Source organism: Agelaius phoeniceus, chromosome Z (assembly GCF_051311805.1).
Source record: "Agelaius phoeniceus isolate bAgePho1 chromosome Z, bAgePho1.hap1, whole genome shotgun sequence".
Classification (NCBI taxonomy): Eukaryota; Metazoa; Chordata; class Aves; order Passeriformes; family Icteridae; genus Agelaius; species Agelaius phoeniceus.
In genome coordinates, this window is record NC_135303.1 from 69,697,528 (window position 1) to 69,721,201 (window position 23,674).

General features: G+C 38.4%; 1 protein-coding gene across 2 annotated transcripts; it reads left to right on the forward strand.

The window, feature by feature from the left end:
- Positions 1 to 371: 371 nt before the first annotated feature.
- On the forward strand, positions 372 to 19,876 carry HMGCR (3-hydroxy-3-methylglutaryl-CoA reductase). 2 transcript variants are annotated; one of them, XM_054651961.2, is made up of 20 exons: positions 372 to 523; positions 3,683 to 3,878; positions 4,244 to 4,355; positions 4,888 to 4,975; positions 5,073 to 5,157; positions 6,677 to 6,782; positions 7,678 to 7,784; positions 8,130 to 8,246; positions 8,745 to 8,896; positions 9,745 to 9,989; positions 10,132 to 10,301; positions 10,755 to 10,949; positions 12,010 to 12,168; positions 12,353 to 12,510; positions 13,658 to 13,763; positions 14,730 to 14,900; positions 16,932 to 17,072; positions 17,176 to 17,334; positions 17,625 to 17,779; positions 17,930 to 19,876. In XM_054651961.2, the coding sequence occupies exons 1-20, from the start codon at positions 396 to 398 to the stop codon at positions 17,982 to 17,984; spliced, it is 2,805 nt and encodes a 934-aa protein (XP_054507936.2). In that variant the 5' UTR covers positions 372 to 395; the 3' UTR covers positions 17,985 to 19,876. The 2 variants fall into 2 exon arrangements, with proteins under 2 accessions (XP_054507936.2, XP_077027381.1); XM_077171266.1 differs by lacking the exon at positions 372 to 523 and adding an exon at positions 697 to 821.
- Positions 19,877 to 23,674: the final 3,798 nt, after the last annotated feature.

Genomic DNA, 23,674 nt, shown 5'->3' on the forward strand with positions numbered 1-23,674 from the left:
TGCCTTTGCCTTCCTCCCACCACTTCCCCAAGGAGTCAGGGGCACTGCTGCTTCCCAACAGCAGGAGCTAGGAACGTAAAGTGGGAACGAGGCTTTCCATGCCTCGGCAATGCGGTATCATCGGGCGGTATCGGAGGCGCGCAGGGGGCCCGGCCCCGGCCCTGGGCGGGCCCGGGAGGTGCCGGCAGCGCTCCCCAAGCCGCCCAATCAGAGGGCGCGGGGCGGGGATCGCGGCGCCCCATTGGCGGGCGGCCGATGGCGCGATGGCGTGTTCGCCGCTCCTGATGGCGCGTGGGGCCGCGCGGCGCTCGCCGGACCGTTGCCGCGGCGATTCGGCGGGTGACGCGCGCGGGCGGGGCGTGCCGCGCGCTCGCCATTGGCCGCGCGATCGGGCGATGGCGGCGCCGGCGTGTCCTTGCGCGGCGGGGCGGGGCGCGGCGCGGGGCCGGCGGGACGGAGCGGGGCCGGCGGCGCAGTCCGGGGCGCGGCGGGACCGAGCGGGGAGTGCGGCTGGAGCGCGGCGGTGAGCGGGGAGTGCGGGGCTGCGGGTGGGGGGGCCTGGGGCTGGCAACACGCGTCCGCCGTGCCGGGCGGGCGGGCGCCGGCTCCGGGCCCGAGTGCCTGTTCGGAAAGGCGGCGTCGCTATCGCCGCACGTAGGGAGTGGCGGCCGCTGCGCTTTACCGCCGCCCTGGGTGGTGTGCGGGGGATGCCCGTGTCGCTGTCCCGTTACTGTCCTGACGCCGTCGGGCTGCCCGCGTTTCGCTTCTTCGACAAAAAATGCCTCTCTGGCAGGGTGTCTGCGCTGTCGTGTGCGTTCCGGGTGAGCTGTGCACAGGTTTTCTGTCGGCTGTTATTGCCGCTTGGTTGCTGTAGGTACTGCTGAGTCAGATAGCAGGAGGTGGGAAATTAATGCTGATCGAATAGATGGTGTTGCAGAGGACTGCTCTGAGGTTAGTAAGAGCTGTGTAACAAACCTTAAGAATTTAAGAGGCAAGTCGTACTGTTACGTGGGTGGTAATTGCTCTAAACGATTACCTACAACCGGTCTAGTTTGCTTTTTACACTCTGGTTAATTTTTGAGGGAGTCACATTTGGGGTTTGTCCATATTTTGCATTCTGTTTTTATTCTCAAAATAGATTGCTTTATTTTTAGAAATTTTTAATTGAAAACAATAGCAAACAGGACTTATAAAGCATCCCTTTTGACCCAACATTTTGAAACTCAATAGAATTACACAGATGTTGAGTTTAGGTTTATATTTAATGTTATATCTTGCTAATTCCAAGCTACAAGTCAGTGTGTGTGCATAAATATTTTAAACAGAAATACCAGCTGATGTTATGCATTGAATTTTTTTACAGCACTGTAGTGCAGAATCACTGTGTGAAATCATCAATATTTTCTAGAAGTGTCAACTGAATAGTAGAAAGCATCCTGCATTTTGGGCAGGTTAAATATACACAAAAACTTTAAAGAATCCTTTTACGTTAGGACTTAGTATCACTTAGTTAACCACAAGATGAGTGATGAGGCATCCTGTATTTCAGGATAGCAGCAGTTACTAATGCAAGTAAGATACTATGGATCATTATTTTAATAAATGAATTATTGCATTCCGCCATACACAATTAATTATGTGAAGCCATTTTACTTTTACTGCTTTTGTTTAGAAGTAGGAAAACAATTTCTCAATAAAAGATTCTGAAATCTTTTGTTTTTTGATTGTCAGATAATCATTCTAAAATGAAACAGGTGAAATAGGTGTATTAGCAGTATTACTAGGTTCAGGACTGGTAGAACACTATAAAGTCATGTAGTAACTGCTAGTTATGATTTTCCTGAAATAGAGTGGTATTCAAAATTATTTGTGTTTTCAGAGGATGTTCTGATGCCTTTTCTATTTTTTGTGTTGTTTCAAAATCTTCAGCACAGGTATTCTTCTGGCTGGGTTTTATTTTAGTTTTCCTAATTAAAATGTACCTTCCATTGTGCTGAGGAAAAATTATAATACCAGTGTGAAGCAGCTTTGCAAGAATTGCGTAAATTTTCAGAACAGAATGAAGTGTATATGATATAGAGAAAAAGAAGGAATAATATCGACTTTAAAAGGAGGGCATTAGTTTTTTATTTTATATTTTTAAAAAAACATTCAGTTAGGAAATGAAATAATTTGTTCTTAAGGAAGGCAGTCTTCACAATTATTTTCCAAGTTTGGCTCCACGAGCCACAAACATCCTGTCACACCTTCAGTGTGGAAGAATAAAGAAAAATAAATAATTGCTCTTGGTGCTCATGTGATTCAGATTGGTATTGGTAGGAAACCAAGATGATTCTGGTATCTTCAGGAGCACTTAGCCAGATAGATTTGCCTATCTATTATTTTCTCCATTGAATGTCGGCTTCATTTTTGATGTCCAAGCAAATAAGTAATACCAAAAGTCCTGTGGATGGATTGTTGCATTTAGGACAGCACAAATGGATTTTTTTATCTTCTTTGAGGTGGTGGTATGTAGAGCCCTCAGGCCTCCATGGAAATCTTGCAGTAATAGATTGGTACATGTAAATTGCAGATTGTCCCTGTTAGCCAGGCTATTAAGCATTTTTTAAACTTTACAGTACACTTGTATAAGCTGTTGTTTTTGTGCAGTGTGGAAAGGAAAGTCCAGTTACTAATGTATGTGAGAATGTTATGGCATTTTATTTCTATGCCTTAAAACATAAGTAAAGATCTTTGGCAGACTTGCATAAAGAAACAATGCAAAGCAGATAGACCAGGATGTGCTCTGAAGGACGTGTTGAACATTCATATTGTTAGTTATGTGAAGGACAGCTGTGAAAATTTCTGGTAAATGTTTGTTATCTGTTGGAAGCAGAGGGATGATGAAATGCACCAGTAACCAGGGAATAGTAAAGAGTAGAAGAGAACTGCCACAATACTGTTATGTGAGGACTTGCATGCTTTAGACAAAGAAGGAATATTTTTGAATTGTAATTAATTTGTATCACAGAATAATATTGAACAGAAAGTAGAGAAGACACAGTCAGAAACATAACATTGCAATTCCTGCTGTTGAGTATTACCAGTAATGGCTAATTGATAATTTTTATAGCTCATCCATATTTTTGACGGGAAGAATGAGTACAGAGAAACAACAGAATTTGGTGAGTGCTTACATAGGAAGGTAAAAACAAGGATTTTGAGTCAAAGCAGTATCAAAATTGTATGATAGGAAGATTTTGAAAGATCTCATGAGAGTAGTGAGGCCTTACTGTTAGGAATTACAGAATCTTCTGATGTGGAGGGACCCACAAAAGTCATTGAGTTCAGCTGTTGAATGAATGCCCTTTATTGAGATTGAACCTTCAACCTTGGCTTTACTAGCACCATACTCTAATGGATGACCTAATCCCAGTGGCAAAGACCATGAAGAAACTAGGAAGATGGGTAGTACAACAAAAAAGGTTGAGAAGACAGGAGCAGATCACATTGTATTTTAGAGTATTAGAAATAGATGTGTTTTACAAGGATGATTGAAGGAAGGGTAAAGATTAGTTTCTTTACTCTTCTCTGCCTTAAGTGGTTTTGCTTTTATTTCCTGAAGGATGTTTTGCAGGAAAGTGTAGAGCTGTGTCTTTATTCACTGAATCTTGTACTTATATGAAGTATTCCTTTGCTGCAGGTTTGCAAAGTATAGAGAAACAAGCTTGAAAATGCTGTCCAGACTCTTCCGAATGCATGGCCTTTTTGTAGCCTCTCATCCATGGGAAGTCATTGTGGGAACAGTGACTCTCACTATCTGCATGATGTCTATGAAGATGTTCACTGGGAATGATAAGATCTGTGGCTGGAATTATGAGTGCCCCAAACTTGAAGAAGTAAGGGTTTAAAATAATATATTTGGTGTAAGGATTTAAAATAATTTTCTTTGGTGTTTATCAGTCCCTCCAGGGTTTTCTATAGAATATGATCAAGCTGTGATGTATTAGGAGTAAAGTAGCTGTGGAGAAGCTTCTTCATGGCCTTCTTTTCTTATTTTGGATATCAAAGCTGTATGCAAACAGTGATGCAATGACCAACCATTTTAGTTTTTTAGTATTTTTAGTTTTTAAGGCAAGACTAACAGTGATATTTATTTTATTCTGGAACTTAACTTTTAATGCAGCTTTACAATGAACTTAACATTTCACAATGGATTTCCCATAGTGTAAAAGCTAACTAAATTCCTTTGTATTTCATACAGGATGTTCTGAGCAGTGACATCATCATCCTGACAATCACACGCTGCATAGCAATTCTCTATATATATTTCCAGTTTCAGAACCTAAGGCAGCTTGGATCAAAATACATTTTAGGTATTGTATCTGATTTTTGTATTTGCTGTATGTGTTTTAATTGTGGGGGACGTTGTTTACCTGAATTGGTAACAAATACTAACCTTTTAATCCTTATGTTCACAACAGCATTATTTTAATTATTTTCTGGATAGCATAAAAAAGCTTTTGCATGTGTCAAAGTACTATTTTTTTTTTTTAGTGAAAGGTTATGTAGGATTATATAAATACTGAAAATGTCATTCTTGAAATAACTGTTTATTATGTGAAATACTTAAAATTGTAGAGCTGTTTAAGCCAGTTTTAATTTTACTTAAGATTATGGCTTTTATTTTGAGTCTTACTTTGAATGCATTACAAATTTTAGGTTTTAATATCTATAAAAATAGCATCTCCTTCAGTTTGCGTCTCAACTGCTGTTAATGCACTGAGACGGGAATTATCATTCATTGTTGTGATTCATCTAAAAGTGGGGGAATTCTGGTTTTTTTTCTTTTCCTTTTCTTCTTCCTATATATAACCAAAAAAATTCCTATTCTCTTGTTTTTTTAAGGTATCGCTGGCCTTTTCACAATCTTCTCAAGTTTTGTTTTTAGTACAGTGGTAATTCACTTCTTGGATAAAGAACTGACAGGTTTAAAGTAAGTAATGAATTGTTATTCTGGATTTCATGCTTATGTTTTTTTTTTTCCTGTACCATAAACCTTGACTTTTAACATATGCCTCTTTCTTTTTCAGTGAAGCTTTACCATTCTTCCTGCTTCTGATTGATTTGTCAAGAGCAAGTGCATTAGCCAAATTTGCACTCAGTTCCAACTCACAGGTCAGGGGAGTTATTTTTGAGGATTTTTTGGTAGTTTGGTGCTTTGCTTTAGGATTTTTGTTTGTTTATCTTGCAATGGTGGTTTTTAATTTAATGTTCAGAATAGAACATTGTCCTATGGCAGGTGATTAGAACCCAGGTGAGCTTGAAGGTCCCTTTCAAGACAAGCAATTGCTCATACAATTTATAATTGTATGAGCAATCCAAGTGGAGAGACACACAGGCAAATAATGTCTTGGGGATACATAAATAACAAAAGGATCAAATTCTATTTAGATTCTCTGTTCTCTTGTCTTCAAGCCAGATCAGTGTTCAAGCGAATAGTAATATGGTAAAACCAGTGTGCACAGCCATGGGCATTGTTAATTGTATGTATGAGCATGACTTCATTAAATTGGAACTTTAAACCAGCAATGCTTACAGCTCTTCCAAGGAGGCTAAAGTTCCTAGACAAAGTCTTCCTTAAAATGGTTACTGATAGTAAAATAGTTAATTTCTAGGACTCAGGAACAGTATCTAAAAGACACATCCAATGTTACACTGTTACTATGAAAAGAAGCATATTTTTCGGCCAAATGTTAGCAGAACAAATGTAGCATATGTGCAGACAAGAACATCCAATACATTTAACCCAACACATTAGGAGAGATTGACAGGACATCTTGCTTGTCGTACCTGGTAATGTTTATTTCCTAATAGTCCAAATTCTGAACTAAAAGTATATTAACTGGGATTACTTTGTGCTTACAAAATACTGTACACGGCATTTCACATACTAATTGTGGCAAAACGTTGTGTTATATTTTAATTTGGTGTATATTACAATGTACAGTTTCTATATATGCAATATAATGTGTTCTTTATTATTTATGATTACTGCAGGTACAGAATTTTTTACTATTTTTTAAGAGAATATTTTACAAATAGGTTTCTTCTACAGTTTTTTTCCCCCCTGCTGCCCTAAAAATACCATCACCAGGAAAACAGTAGCAAACTCTCTAGAGTTTATCATGCCTGCTTTCAGGAGGAAATCCTTTTCTCCCCAGCAGAAAGCTTTAGTGCCTTTTGTGACCTCTTTTCTATCAGCTGAGTCTACAGAGTTAAATATAAAATAATAAAGTAATAGTAGTTGAAGTACAGATATGTGATTGTAAGAAATCCATGACACAAATTCCTTCAATTTCATGTCTTCAGGTTTAGAAGTGGTGTTCTTTTGAATTTACTGTAACTAGTGTCTCTCCCCATCAGTGTTGTAGAAGCTTAGAATACTGATGAGGCAAAGGTAGAAAATTAAATGATTTTGTGTCAATAGACTGTGAAAGTATAATAACTTATATATAAAGTGTAATAATAGAGGAAATAGAATAGATTATCTGTATGCTTTCTCATAACAGTTCATTTTGAATAAATGTTTTAGAAGGCCCTACCACCATAATACTACTCTGTTTACTAGTCATGTTATGTATAACTTAATTAGGATTTTGTTTTCATGTTAATGGACAGAAATCTTTCTTTCTAGGATGAAGTAAGAGAAAATATTTCACGTGGAATGGCAATATTAGGCCCTACGTTTACCCTGGATGCACTTGTGGAGTGTCTTGTAATTGGTGTTGGTACCATGTCAGGTGAGCCATACAGTGTAAGGGTCTAAATATTTCCAGTTTAAAAAAACCTTTTGAGAGACATTAGGGTATGGAGAGTTTCAAATAATAGGTGTTAGCCATGAGAGTGGAGCAACTTAATCTATTTATTTATCTATCTCCTAATTAGCTTATTTTACTGGTTACTGTAAATATGAATAATATATACATGCTGAACCAAAGTTTGAAATACTAGTAATGGCTTTCCTTGAGCATTGTGTAGTAGGAATGAACATCTGTGCAGCTGCTTTCATAAGATTTGGTTTGGGTTTTTTCCAACTACACTGCTCTTCAAATGATTTTGGTCCTTTCAGGGTATTGTGTATTAATAAGCTGTTTTCTTCTTTATATCGTGGGGATAAAAACTCATTTTGGTGCTGTATATAGTTTTTTAAAACAAACTTATCCTGTTAGCTCTTTCATCCTTACTAAGGCAGTTATGTACTGCATGTACAGCATGCATAGCATGGCTTTTTCTGGATACTTGTGAAGAAGTAGGTGGGGTGTATACTATTACTTCTTGCCTGAACATCCCATGTTTGAAAAGGGAGTTCAGTACATAATGTTGGCTAATTTTTTTTGCTCAAATAAGTAAGGAGTTTCAAGCTTTCGCGATGAAGTTTAAAATCTTGGTGAACTTCATTTGTATTCATTTAGAATTACACCTTTAAATACTTTTCTGTCAATACATAAATACATATTGTTCTTAGAATAAGCCAATGCACAATGAGTAGGCCTTAAGATGCTTGTTTTTAATTGATCTCAATAGTTCCTTCTGTAATCGGCAATGTCAGTTTAATGATTTCTTTCTTAGTCCAGCAGCAGTTCTTCAGCTATAGCTAATTGCATATTCAAATGTAAAAACTGTCTTTTTATTTAGGTGTACGACAGCTTGAAATTATGTGCTGCTTTGGCTGTATGTCTGTTCTTGCCAACTACTTTGTCTTCATGACCTTCTTTCCAGCTTGTGTGTCCTTGGTATTAGAGGTAAGACCAGCTTCAAGACAACCTCAAGTTTAGTATTCAGCCCTGTGCTTCTGTAGGCTATATTTTTCATCGTGGAGTTACATGCCAGCATGTTCATCTCCCTTTCAAAGTAAACTGGTGACAGCAATGTGTAAATATCACTGTAAATGAGTCACACTCAGTAGTAGTTGTGATCTAAAGCAAACTGAACAGATGATACTGTCTGTCCAGGGTTTTTCACAATTGAAAGTCTAATTATAGACTCTTGGTAATTTGTCAATAATCAAATAAAAATGTAATGTGGGATCTTATTTGTTGGTTTTTCTAATAGGTACTATTTGACTTATTTTTGTTATTTTATTGCAGCTTTCAAGAGAGAGTCGTGAAGGGCGCCCTATATGGCAGCTTAGTCATTTTGCTCGTGTTCTGGAAGAAGAAGAGAATAAACCAAATCCTGTGACACAGAGGGTCAAAATGATTATGGTTTGTGGCTCTTTTGCACCTGTAGTTATGCAATCAGTGAGGTGTCCTGGTGCAAAACTCAAGCTTTTGTTTCCTGTAGACTTGTATTCTGAAGCCCATTAGTTGAACTTAGTAGTAGTTTTTAATTAACTTACCCTATATCTACACCTGTCATTTTCCTGCCTATGGCATTTCTGTGCCAAGCACTCAGGGCTCTTTCATGTGCACTCCCTCTTACCTCTGCAGTACCCTCAGCTTCCTTTGCTTATTTCTTGAGTGAGAGAAAAAATGTGGGTGGGACACATCCAAAGCTACTATACAGCAGTGTCACAGTAGGCCAAAAAGGGTGTTAATTAGAGGTGTGGAAAATCAACTTTTGGGTTTTAGAAGCATGGGAAGCATGGGGGGGAAAAAAACAGCAAAAAAACCCAAACAAAAAGAGGGCAATATTTACTCTTACTAGGTTAGATACTAAGTTACATTTGAAAAATTAATACTTGTTTTGTGTTTTTGATACAGTCACTGGGTTTGGTTCTTGTTCACGCCCACAGTCGTTGGATAGCAGAACCAGCTGCTCAAAACAGTACTGTTGAAAATTCAGTGGGATTGGATGAGAATGCACCAAAGAGAATTGAACCTAATGTTTCACTGTGGCAGTTCTACCTTTCTCGGTGGGTGGCTTCACAGAAGTGTGATTGTGCTGTATTTCTACTGCTGCCAAGCTAGGAGCTTGTCCTAGATCACAAGACTTGCAGACTTTCAGGTCTCACCACTGTAAGACGTCTTGGAACCAGAGGTGACCTTTCAGAAGAAATGTCAATATTATGCCATTTGTCCAAACCCTTGAAGTAGTCAAGAACATGATCAAGAGCTAGCTCTCCTGTATGCATCAAAACATTGTCTTTTCCCACTAGCATCTTTCACAGCATACTGGGAAATAATTTTAAGACTGCAATAGAGTAATTACTTACATAGAGTTTCTGACCATTCACACCTAAGTGCAAAAGGTGCAAAACCCATTTTATATTATGGCTTTTCCTTCAGCTCAATTCAAGTTAGTGTCATCTGTCATTTCATGTTATTTCTGAGAAGTCAGAACTTTCTGGTATAGGCATGGGGTGTTTGTCCCTTCTTAGCAGTTCATCTTGCATCTTAGTACTCTTAATTAGTAGAGGATGATAAATGAAACTTTGTCTTGTCATTGGGGGATGGGTGTCAAATCAATTTGATGTAGTTATCAGTGAATCTTTTACAGTTATTTTTCCTACTGAGGCTGCTTTTTAGCCAGATTTATGTAACTCTTTAATGACATCTGAAGATTTTCGTGTTGATAGTAGTATGAAGAATGATTTTTCCACCCTAGCCTAGAATACTTCAACATCCTGGTAGAAAATATCTCCTGACTGGAATTTCTGTAACTATGTGAGGATGGAATTCTTACCCTTTCTGAAGCAAAAAAATGTCAGAATGCTGTTATAAGCAACAAATTGTATGTACTCTATTTTTTGATCATTTTTAGAATGGCCAGTATGGATATTGAGCAAGTAATCACGCTTGGATTAGCCCTTCTCCTTGCTGTCAAATATATTTTCTTTGAGCAAGCTGAGACTGAATCTACCCTCTCACTGAAGAATCCCATAACCTCTCCTGTGATGGTACAGAAAAAGGTCTCTGAAAATTGTTGCAGGAAGCAGACTGGACTTCTGAAAAACAATCAGAAATCTAACACAGGAGAAGAAGCTTTCATACCCAAAGATGAAAGTGGTAGGTAATTTTTATAGTTCTAAAGTCTGGACCCGTTAATGAGTGTTAGGAAGAAATTGTGCAATCTTTGGTAGCATATTATATTTGGTATCAAAACTTCAGGATTTTGTTAACTGGAGTTCATTTTATTATCTTTCTGCAGCTGAAGTCATAAAACCTGTATTAGCAGAGTCAACCAAAGCTACATTTGTGGTTGGCAATTCCAGCCCTGTGGAAACTTCTTCATATCCAAGTGGAAAAGAGGAAGAGATTGAGTTACCTAAAGAACCACGTTCTATTGAGGAATGTGTTCGTATACTTGGAAATGCACAGGTATGGAAAAATAACTATTTTATTTAACCCCTACTGCAACATCTGATTTAAGAATTGTTAGAGTTCTTGTCCCAGCTTTTAAATTATCCCATTGGTTGTAATATCATTCTTCAGGAAATTAAATGGCTTTAATAACATGGGGGACTGTGGAGGTCACAGCTAAAACAAAACTCTTTAATGAGTTACTTCTCGAGTCAGTTGAGAAGGATGGGAGGAGGGATCAGCTTCATCATCATTGATAACATTCCAAGTCTTTGGAGCTTCAGGATGTACACGTACGAGTGGGCGTCTGATCATGAAAGTTTTTGATCATATGTTGGCCTGCTGTAAAACCTGATGTTGGCAGTTGACCCCTTTAGCAAAGTAAAGTTGTTACTCTTTTTCTTTTAGAAACATTTAAAAAGATTTTCACCAGGAGAGTCTCTGTTTTCTCTCTCCACCCTTTGTTTTCAGGAAGGAGCAAAATTTCTTACTGATGCTGAAGTTATCAGCCTAGTTAATGCTAAGCATATTCCTGCATACAAACTGGAAACCCTGATGGAAACCCAGGAGCGAGGTGTATCCATTCGCAGACAGATGTTATCTAAAAAACTTCCTGAACCTTCATCTTTGCAGTATCTTCCTTATAGGAATTATAATTATTCTTTGGTAAGTATGAAGTAGACAAGCAGAACTCACTGTATAACTATTTTCCAGACACATGAAGAAGAAAAACATGAACCTGTTGGAACGAGTCCAGAAGAGGCCACTAAGTTGATTATCTCACCTGTGAGGACAGGCTAATAGAGTTGGGATTTTTCATCCTGGAAGTGGAAGCTTTGGGAAAACCTTAAAGCACTTTCCAGTATCTGAAGGGGGCTTACAAAAGAGCGGAAGAGGGACTTTGCACAAGGATGTGTAATGAAAGGACAAGGGGGAACAACCTTAAGCTGAAGAAGGGCAGATTTAGATGTTAGGAAGAAATTCTTCACTCTGAGTGTGGTGAGACACTGGAACAGGTTGCCCAGAGAAGGTGTGGATGGTCCAAACGTGGCAGAGTTCGAGGCCAGGCTAGATGGGGCTCTGAGCAACCTGGTCTAGTGAAAGGTGTCCCTGTTTTTGGCAGGGGCATTGAAACTAGATGGTCTTTATGGTCCCTTCCAATTCAAACAAGTCTGTGGTTCTATGAAATAAATCCATAGTCATGTATATAAGTTAACAATAAGCATGGTCAAAACTGATGTAGAAGGAAAAAACTAAAGGGCAGACATGAGGTACGAACTTTAATTGCTCTTAATATTTTTAAACCTAGGGTGGTGCATGAGTTTTGTAAGTTATCCAAAAAATATTTCCTATCAAAGTATGCAGCTCACCTATCTAAGAAATGTGGAGTTCTTCTAATACTGAGCCACAGTTCAACTGAATGATAATACTACCTTGAGCACAAGTTATAATTGAATTTTTTTTTTAATTAATTTTAAAACTTTAAGGTTATTTAGGTAACACTTAGTACTATACAGGATTCAATATATGTTGCCTAGTATTGAATAACGTTAGCTGTTGATAGTTGTAGCTGTTAACTTTTTGAGGTGGCAATGAGTTGCTTTATGGGTAAATTTGTGGGTGTTTTACAAAGATGCCTTGGTGTAGTCATAGGCATTGTATGCAGCATGCTGTACTGTACCACTGGAATGTAAACTAAGTGATTGTTTTGTATGGTTTCTGTAAGGTGATGGGAGCTTGCTGTGAAAACGTGATTGGATATATGCCTATTCCTGTAGGCGTAGCAGGACCACTTGTTTTGGATAACAAAGAATTTCAGGTTCCAATGGCAACAACAGAAGGGTGTCTTGTAGCAAGCACAAACAGAGGATGTAGAGCAATATGTGTAAGTACTGTGTGACTTTAAAAGCTTAGAAATTCCTGTATTACAAAACACAGAAATATAATGCATAAAAATATGCATTCTATAAACCTAAACGTATTCAGGTTTATATAATGCATATTTTTGATTTCTTGAAAACTAAAATTTCAGTAATCTTACTTTATCCCCCTTCTGCTTTGGTTTTTAGCTTGGTGGAGGAGCAAGTAGCCGCATTCTGGCAGATGGGATGACTCGAGGACCTGTTGTAAGGTTGCCCACTGCTTGCCAGGCTGCAGAGGTGAAAGTCTGGCTTGAAAGCCCTGAAGGTTTTAAAATAATGAAGGAAGCTTTTGACAGCACAAGTAGGTTAGTATGATGGCTGTTCCAGCTTCATTTCCAGACATAAGAACTCTGTGGATGGTAGAAAGATCTCAGTTGTTTTTTTTGGAGTACTGCAATAGAGGACATTACATCTCTCTTTTGGCTGTCCCAATGCTGTATCTAAGAGGACAGAAGTCAGTCTGGCTGTGTGCCAAGGCTAGCAATAAACATTTTTCACTGATAATGGTAAACTACTGGATGTTAGCAACAAATAGATCTACACTGCATAATAATTAATAGAATATTAATTTTTCTAAGCTTTTTTAAAAGATCCTATAAACTTACTTTGATTTTTACTAGGCAAAGTAACTGTAACTGTAATTACTATGCAGAAAAAATCCTCAAAGTTTGGTTGTAAGCCTCTCACATGATATTATTAATATTAATTAATCTGAGAAAATACAAGGTAAACTAATGCTAGAACTGAAATGCTAAAAAATGTAAAACAGTGGTAAGAATAAGTCTAGTTCAAGCCCTAAAGTTTTCCCTAGGGCTTATGATGATCTTCTTGCTTTAGGAAGATTCTGAGAGAGATTTTCTTACCTGTTGTGTTTCTTAACAAGCATCAGCCAAAGATACATCTGTATTTTGGCCAGAATCAGCTCATGCTGCTTTCTAAATGCAGTACTTTCTGCCTTTTGAGTGACTTGTGCAGCTTGCGCTGTTGAAGATAGCATGTTTTCTTGCCTTGCTGTAAAACTTACATCAGAATTTCCAAAGGCCTGATTATTACTTTAGATCTGGTAGTGAGATGTTTTAAGGAATACAAGTGAATAAAATTTATGTTAGCAGTTCAGGATATTTTATTTCTTGAAGTTCAGGGATAGAAAACATAAAAAGGTAGTGAATACTTTAACAATGAATATTTTTGTTGTACTTATTCAAGAAAGCACCATCCCTGGAAGGGTTCAAGAAATGACTGGACATAGCACTTGGTGCTGTGGTCCTGTTGAAATGATGATTGTCTGTCAAAGATTGTACTTGTTGGTTTTACAGCTCTTTTCCAAATGATTCATAAAGGAATCTATTATTCTGTATTTAGCAGTGCAATTTGCAAAGATTTACTGCCATTTTGCCACTTAAAGCTAATATTCCCATGAGGATTCTAAGTAATAGTTACATTTTCTTGCAGGTTTGCCCGCCTACAAAAACTTCTCATCAGTTTGGCTGGTCGTAACCTTTATATCCGTTTTCAGTCTGCAACAGGGGATGCAATGGGAATGAATATGATTTCAAAAGTAAGGATCAGTCCCCTTAAGTATTTCTAAAAAATGGGTATTCTTTTTTAAAAATAGCCTAATAAACTGTGACATCTGGAGGACAAAGACAAGACACAGTGGTCTTTGCACAAAATAATAAAAATGTTTGTTTTTGTCAAGTGTAGACAAAACTAGGAAGAGAATGATGAAAGAAAAAAGTAATTTTTTATTTTATATTTTTATAATTATTTAAAGACAGTATTTTTGGTAATAGGAGAAGCTAAAATGGTTGCACTTTTGCTTTAAGCCAAAGATTTTATCCAGCAGTAATTATTCTGTTACTGTGTTTATCATTTCCTAGTTAATAAAGAATTAGGAGTGGCAGCAGAGAGGTGTTCTCTAGTTTTGCTTGTTTGTTTTTATGCAAACATGGGGAAGAACTTGAGATGTGATCCTTAGATCCTTAGATTGCATATCTAGATCTTTAGATTGCTTATCTAGATCCTTAGATTGCAAAATGAATAATGTTAGACTTAAACTTCATTTAGAATAGGCAGTCAGGACTTAAAAAAGGGGATCTGATCATAGACAAGTTCTAATATAGCAGATTTTCTAGTCTTGATTTCCTGATGTAAAGAAGCTCTTTCCAATACATCCAAAATTGATTCATTCTATGCCTGTAATATTTAACCTAGTTCCTGTTGTATCTTCAGTATGGTACCCATATGTCCATGTACCTAGAAAGGATCCAGGGAGTCTGTATGTACTGGGAAAAATCAGTTATTCCCCAATATAATTCCCAAAGTGATTAGAAAAAAGATAGTCGTAATTGTTTGTGGTTTTTCCCCTTCTATTTCTGGTTTCTTCATTATATTTTTTGTATTTTTCTATTTTTCTTCCACTGGTAACTGATTATCTGATTAGAATACTGTTCCACTGTCCTTGAATAGCTTGTTTTACACCCATAATGATAAAGCTAGCCTCTTAACTGTTTCTCTCTAACAGGGTACTGAAAAAGCACTGGTGAGGCTGAACGAAGAGTTTCCTGACCTTCAAGTTATAGCTATCAGTGGTAACTACTGTACAGACAAAAAACCTGCTGCTATAAACTGGATAGAAGGAAGAGGAAAGTCTGTTGTCTGTGAAGCAGTCATTCCAGCTAAGGTTGTTAGAGAAGTAAGTGTCTGCTCTCTTGTTTATAAAAATACATACGTTTTACAAAACTGATGCTTATTTTACATCGTAAATATGAACTGAAAGTTGTTTTCCAGGTAAGGATAGTTCTTAAATGTCTTTTGAGGTACTTCTGTCGGATAAGCCATTTCTCTGAGTCAGTAGATACTTCCTTTTTCATTGTGGCTAGTGTGACATAGTGTGTATGTGTTTAATGATACATATCTAGTTAAAGGCATTGGGATTTTCATGGTTAACCTCTTAAAATTATGCCACATTTTGACAGATGTTTACATGCGGTGTTTTGTGTGTCATTAAACCCAGTCTTTTAACCCTTTCACTCGTATTTTGTCTCACCTGCACCTGGCTTTCTCTTCAGTATTTATATGCTTCCTACTACAATGGAAACAGATAATCTGGTGGTTTACTTACTCCAAAGCTGTCTTGGCATCTCGCATGACCAAGGGTATTGCTTTATAAGCAATGCCAGTTGTATCCTCTGGCCAGCTTGTCCTCTATTACAACAGTGTCTTAGATTCTCTTCCACCTGAGTTCAGAAGATGGCTTTTGTGTCAGATAAAATCCATTGCCTGTTACCTGGTTGTCAGCACGGGTCATGGGAGACAATATCCAAGGAAGAATTTACTACATTGTAACACTTGTTTAAGATCTTATAAGTGGATGATTGCACACTGGATAAGGGTTTTTTTTTTTCCGCTTGCTTTCCCCTAGTGATTTGTCCAGTCTCTTCTGGGACACTGTATAAACTTCTAGAACTAGGATTCTGGGCAATATTCCACAGTCCAGTTTCACCTTGTGTGAGAACTACTTTTGTGTCGATTCCATTTGATGATGCCCCAGTTTTGTACTGGGAGAGATGTTTAAGACTTTTTATCTTCACTCAACTGTTCAAGATGTTATAGCTCTGACTTAGCCTGTCCACCTTCCCAGCTATTCTCATTTTCAGACTAAAATGTACTAGTTTCTCTATCAGCAATGAGTAAACAGACTTTTAGTATGTCTTTGAACATGCTTACCTCTGTATCTTTTACAGTTCTACCATGTCTAAAATTCTGAGTACAGAGTTCGACACAGGATTTTAACAGTTTGGATTTGCAGAATGGATTTATTGACATTGATATAAATCATGTCTTCTGGGGTAGTTTACTGTTTTTCAAATTGTTGTCACTAGCAATATCTATTGTAACCTCAGGATTTCATTTCAGGGTAGTAAAGGGGAGGTAGTTCTTTCATAATGGGCATTGATAATTTTTAGGTAAATTTGGGAAGGTTTTCCTCAAACCCCAGCCCTGTATGTCACCACATTTACTTACATTAAACTTGTAATACATAAATATTATGTTTTTGTCAGTGCTGCAGACTTGGTGCAGATGTCTGTCAATACTGTTCCTGCTGTGCAGGAATATCTTAAATTTTGCTCAACAACAGTATCTCTTTTGACCATCTTTGATCATTTTTATATTAAATTCAGTATAAATCTCTTACTTAAAAGTTTCAAAATCCAGTCACTAAAAATAAATATGCCACTTAATTTTATATTACTGTTCATAGTATTTTTTTACCTATGTAGAATAGTGGTTTGTGTTGGAACTTTTCAGTTTGGCTCCATATTTGTATGCAAAACAAATTTGGGAAGAGTTTAGCATCTGGAACAAATTGACAGGAATGTTACAATCATGTAAAGGTAAATCAATGGGATATTTCTGCCAAGATGATTTTACTTGTTCCATTCTGAATATAAAGGAGACTTTGAAATGGAGTACCCTACTGTGAACTTTTCTCAAAGGCCTGTGAAAGTCCAAGCCCTTTGTTTGGACTTTTCCATTGTTACTTGGACATCCTATATTTCAAAATCTCCTTTGGAACAAAAATAAAAGGTATCAAGGACAATTATTGATTCAAATTCCATACAGAAGCAAACAAGGGGTGAGGGCCATGAATAACCATAAATAGAGTATATCTACTCCTGCCTGAGGAAAAGGGTAGTAAAAGTGTATCTATCACTTTGTGCAGGTGTTGAAAACAACTACGGAAGATCTAGTTGAAGTTAACATAAACAAAAATTTGGTGGGTTCTGCGATGGCTGGTAGCATAGGTGGCTACAACGCACATGCAGCAAACATTGTGACAGCGATCTACATTGCCTGTGGTCAGGTAGGTTTGTTATTCACCAGTTCACATTTTCTTTAGTTCAGTAATTCTTAATCAAACACTGAATGTAAGTATCTGATTGTTGTTTCTCCTCCTTGATCTGAAGGATGCTGCGCAGAATGTGGGCAGCTCCAACTGCATCACTTTGATGGAGAGAACTGGTTCCACCAATGAAGACCTGTACATCAGCTGCACAATGCCTTCGATAGAAATAGGGACTGTTGGTGGAGGCACCAACCTGCTCCCACAGCAGGCCTGTTTGCAGGTATAGTTCTCAAAGTTGAAAGCAACTTATCTTCTCAAAAGGTTGCTTTCATGTGGTGTGCAAGCAATATTGCGGGAATGGGGCTGCTTGAAACTTGGTGTATTTTATATGAAAATGTTAGAAATGTCCAATGAACTGTTTTCATATATCCAGTTTCTAAAGCTTCAGACATTTACTAATGTCTTAATAATATTAAAGAGACTCATTGGGTATAATTTAGAAATACTACCAAATATATTATAAATTGACTTAGATTTCATAGCATAATACTGCCTTGTATTTTTTTACAGATGTTAGGGGTTCAAGGTGCAAGCCAAGATAACCCTGGTGAAAATGCCCGTCAGCTTGCTAAAATTGTTTGTGCTACAGTGATGGCAGGGGAATTGTCACTTATGGCTGCTCTTGCAGCAGGGCATCTAGTCAAAAGCCACATGATCCACAACAGGTAAAAAATGGAAAAATCTGTGTATTTATCTGCTGTTTTGATCTTCTTACAAGTACATGAGAGTTGATAATGATTATGTGAATAATTGCAACACATTGTTAAAATGTTACACTGCTTCTATCTAATGTAGTTATCTTGCTGTTTTATTAGGTCAAAGATAAATCTACAGGATCTTCAAGGAACCTGCACTAAAAAGGCAGCTTGAATACTAAAATGGGTTTGAAATGAAGAATTGTTTTAGGAACTGACCAGGTGCACAAGGAAAAAAAACCAAAATCTATGAAGTTTAGAATAAAGATTGCCTTCAACTCAATGATGTCTGTGTAAGAGAAACTAAGAGATCAAGACTTGAGACTAGCTATGCTTGACCTTCTTCAGTGGTTAGAAACTGTGAAAAGAAGTCCTGTCAGATGTCTTGAACATGGCTTTCAAATTCTTTCTCTTACACATCATTTTCTGAAGAGTCAGTCTTATGTTTTCACAGGTTGAGATTATTTTGCCTAATAAGGTCCTGGTAACTACTAAACTGAAAAGTAGTGTACTTTGTACGTTTAAAGTAACAAAACAAAAGAAAAAAAAAGTTGGTGTAAACTTGGATTGAATGCACTGGTCCTTGCCATCTTTATTTTCTGGTTAAGCAAGCATGTTTTTTAAAGTGATGGCAAGCCTAATCACTTTCTATGAACTCCCAATTTTAATTTGTTCACATATAAAACAGGTCTTAGGCTATCAGACAGTTTAATTGAATGATATTAGTTTAATAGAAATCTCTGCCTATATATAGTACTTAATTTGCTGCTGCTTCAGCTAAGCAGTGTTCAGTGTTTAACTCCACAATTTAGGTTATTTTTAGGTTATTCCTTTATGTAAAACTTGTGATCTTTTATATTCTAACTGTTAAATATAATCTGTACTGAAGTAGGGAAGAACAGCGTCTTCAACTGTTCTGGTACTTTGTAGAAAAAGTTAAATGGTAAGTTCAAAACAGTTATGTGTGAGACAGGTATTTAAGCAAATGTAGTTTCTCAAACATTTGATAGGAGTGCATTCAAACAAGAGTCAAGAACAGATGTTCAAGAACAGATGTTTACACTTACTTAACAAGAAGTCTCTTTAGGAACATACATACACATTGTGTACCTTATGTTGGGGATTTTTATAAGGTGTTTAACGCTTATTCTCCAAGAATAGGTGTTTATCCACCATTTCAGCTGAAATAAAACTAAGCCAGAAAACCACACTGTTCTTATAAAAAAAAGGAGGGGATTTTTTTCTTTTAATTTCCTTTTGAACTTTCTTTTTGAGGTGGGGAATATTTATTTTAAGAATAAATCTTAGCTTTTTTGTCAATGAAAAGTACTAATTAAGGGGATTCATTGAAATGACATGTTAATGTAAGAAGCAGTTTTTGTAATAAAATACTGTACTTGGACCAGTGAAGCAGTCTCAGGTGTTCTTACTGTAATAAAGAAAACCCAGATTTATTCTGGTTTGATTCACCTTTGGGAATACTGCTAAATGCATAGCCCTGCCTAGTTAATCACAGGAGGAAAATTATTAATATGCTTGATGATTTTTTTGTTTGGTTGGTGTTGGCTTTTCTTGTTTGACTTTTTGTGGGGGGAATCAGTGGATTGGGCTGGGTTTCCTGCAGCATCATTCCTAAAGGGGTGACTAGTAGAGGTGCTCTTCTACCGTGCAGATTTGATATACATCATGGTGGGTTGCTTTGTAGTACATTTACGCATTAATATCCATTGTAATGAGCTCATAAATGTAATGTGCAAGCATGAAGACATACTACATGCTAGACATGTTATGATGGCATGTAAATAGCCAATACCATGAATGTTTATCTTCCTGCAGTATTGTTGCTAATTGCTATTTTTATTTAAGGAAATTTGGAATTACTTTGTTTCTATGTTCATTCAATGATTTTATTTAACACTGGTCTGGCAATAAATGGTGGTTCAGTGTTCATTTTGGTGGATTTAACTGATACTCTGTCTGGCAGAATTAACTTTTTGTATTATTACTAAACTGAGTACATTTTGGTACAGAACTACTTTTTCAGTTTCAGTAAAACCACGGAAAACATATTGGCTTAATTGTGGTATTTTAAGCTTACTGTATGACTTAGTGACATATTTATAGAGAGTCTAAATTAAGAGAGTTAATGAAGAGACACTGGCAAGCAGTGCTAAACACAGCCAGGGCTGTGACATCAGTACTTCTCCCCTTGTTTGCAGAAGCCTGTTGGCACTCATTTATTGTCCTCAAAGTTTAATTAAGCAATTTGCCCAAGGGAGAGAACTAACTAACTGCAGCATTAGAGATACCTTCTGCTGGGGCCTGTTTGGCAAAATCAAACCACTGATCTAGAAATTAATTTCTAGAATTGCCGTAACTTCAGTGCTATACTTTTGCTATGGATAATGGTTTCCCAAATATTTTAAAACCCTAGAAGGAAAAAACATTTAAAATAGTGTGTTTGACTCTGGTACCACCTTGTTTCTTTCTTTACCTCTTTTCTCCTCTTTGTGTTGAATCTATTTTACCCTATAACACACCAGGTTCCCTTCAGCTGCCTGGTGTGGAAGTTTCAGCACTGTGAGGCTTGCAAGCACTGCAGCCCCAGCTGCCTCCAACCAGAGAGCTGTTGCCCAGCTGCTGCAAGGCCCTGTCAGTGAACTGCACATTACTGAACCTTCCTGATGGAGGGAGCAGCTCCAGCACAGGGATGCACATCACCACGATATGCACCCTGAGCAGAGCTGTGGTATTGGAAGCCTGGTATAGCCGGTGCTGACCTGGCAGCATGTGGCTCTGCCAGGCTCCAGCACAGGCATTCCTAGGCATGCACACTGATTCCTGGGAAAGAGCACAGCTGGGAAAACACTTGCTTTCTCATAGGAGTGTACAAGTACACACTGGGTGTGTCAGTGCACAGAGAGTGGACAATTTTCATCCTTGACGTGAACTTTGCTCATAAGGTGAATACAGCCCTCGGAAAAACTGTGGTAGAGGGCCTGTCCTACTCCTTCCAGCTGTCTTTTGGGGTGCAGTGAGAGCTCTGGCTACTACTCAGAGTGTTTTTCAGATATGTGATCCTCTCCATCTCCTTTAGGACATGGCTTACCATTTTCAACATCATATCCTCTTTTTCCCTTTGGCTTTGGTTAGGGAAGGTTTATATTGCACAATGATACCTGCTGAAACAAGATGATAGTTTGGGATCCTGTCTTGCCCCAGGGCAAGTTTGTATTCCTGTCAGGTCCACCTTGTCCTGCACACAGAGTAAGTAGTGACACTGGTGTGCATCCAGTGACACCCCTAGAACTGACAATTCCATACCTTGTCCTCCTGCCTGGAGATGACTGCTGGCCCCAGGCTCACCTTGCTTACCAGCCTGTGGAAGGGGGAAGGCCTGCTTCCAAAGTTAATCTCACCTCAGCACTCCAAGGCTTTTGCAGTCTATTACACAATGCAAAACTACCTTAACCACCAGTTTTACTTCAGTCTGCTCTTAGGGGACTCCAAGAGCTTTAGCCCCAGCTTTCATAGGTTGCTTCCATTCCATTCCCACTAGGACCCAGGCCTTCTAGAAGAATATGGTGGGTTTACCTTGTTCACCCCCATATAAGCAGGACAGGAAAGAGAAATTGTAAAGGCAAAAACGAGAAGACAGATTGAGATAGAGACTGCTTGGGAGATGAAGTGAAGCTACACAGAGAAAGCAAAACAAAGAATTTATTCACAATTCCCTAGCAGCAAGCAGAGGAACACTAACAGTTTGGCACAGTAACAGTTACTTGGGAAAACAAATCCCATAACCACGAATGTCCCCACTTTCTCATCTTTTTCCCAGAGCTTTTGGTGCTGGGCACAATACCATCTGGTATGGAATATTGCTGTGGGCAGCTGGGATCAGATGAGACTCCCTGTGTTCCTTCAGAGCCTCTCACCTACCTCTAGCCTACTCACTGGTGGCAAATGCAGGAGAAAAAGGACAAAAATAAAGCCTCGATGCTGGCAACCCCTGCTCAGCAACAGCCAAAACATTGCTGTGTTACCAATGTTCTTAGTCACTAATGCAGAACACAGCCTCGTACAGGCTGCTATGGAGACAACTAATTCAACCCAGCCACAGCCTGTATAAAAATAGAAAATCTGAATCTTGGCACCAATACCCACAACAAGTGAGATCCACAACAGCCAAATAAAGACCAGCTCTTATAATTGCAGAAGGGTTTGGGTTGGAAGGGACTTAAAAGAGCATTAATTTCAACCCCCCCTACTGTTGGCACATACACCTTCACTAGACCAGAGAATCACAGAATTGTTTAGATTAGAACAGAATTTTGGAATCATTGAGTCCAACTCTAAACCTAACACTGTCGAGTCCACAGGCTAAGAAAGGCATCAGCTTGATGCACCTGACATGTTCCTTCCTGACATTCTTCCTTCCTGTTGTGTGGCCTGATGGCACACAGTGAAACAGACATGATGCACTTACTCTCCCTGGATCCTCCTGGAGGCCTCTCCTGTGGACACAGTGCACCAGACAGAACCTGAGTGTCAACAGGAGCCAGCCATATCTCCTTTCTCTCTCCTTGCTCATACCAGGCAGCAGTAGCAGAATCACCTCTTTCTTTATCCACCACCAGAAACATAAAGTCAGGTTGCTCAAAGCCCCATCCAACCTGATCTTGAACATTTCCAGTCATGGTCCAGCCATAATTTCCCTGTTCCAGCATCTCAGCACCCTCACAAGAAAAAAATTCCAGTTTATCCTTACCCAGTTTATCCTTACCCAGTTTATCCTTCTGGAGAAGAATTCTACAAGGTCAGTCCACACTTTCACAAGCTGGAACACCAGGATGAAAATAACTATGCCATAAAAATGATGTCAATTACCAATCTCTCCCAGGACCATTGAGTGAAGGACCACAGTTAGGCAAGTCTATCATGCTCAGCACAAGACAAGGCACACAATTCTAGCTTCTAGCTCTGCACCTGGTACCACAACAGAGTTTGCTAAATTGCTTCCTACATCCCTTTAATGAACCACTGGACTCTGAGAGCAAATGGAAGGCAATACTACAATACGTGTATACCAGAGGCTGCATCATTCTCAATCTGCAGTCTCAGAAACATGGTCTTCCATGGAGGCAGTCACTGCATAAAGCTGCGCTAAAAACATTCCCTCATCCTCAAAACAAATGGGCAATGTTGCAACCTTCTTTTGCCCAGCACTGATTGCATCAGTTTCTCACCCACAAGCCACACTCACCCACTGCACAGGTTTATGCTCAGGTATAACAATGCTGCTAAGGGTAAAACTTCTTTTAAAAAGGTACTTGAAACAAGCCACATACAAATGCAATGGTACACAGAGGAGTCCATCTCACTCCCCACCTTTTCTATGAGAGAGCTGGCATAGCTCTACGTGAGCTGGTCCAGTTTTACAACACCAGAGGTTAGAATTAATTCAACCTTTGTGAATATTGGCTCTAAAAGATGCTTCTTTAGTGAAAAAGGAATGGGCAAGTCTATGAGGTGCAAGGAGTGACACCACTGTTCACAGAGTTTCTTGATAAACAGAATTATACTTTTTGAAGGATAATCTTGGTTTTCCCTTATGAAAATTGTTCCTGGGTAAGTAAGTATGAAGAGCAGAGAATTCTAAGTTAATTCCTCGTAGCAGTTTCTTTTAATATCTAACAAAGCACTCTACATTTGGCATTTAAAATCCAGGGAACGCAAGCACATAGCATAGAAAATTACATGCAACTTTAGTTTTTGCTTTGGCAATACAATCTTAGGAATGGGGCAAAGTCTCGAGCCACCAGGCTGGCCAGTTCACTGAAATAACTTGTTTGGAAAGTGTTCTTG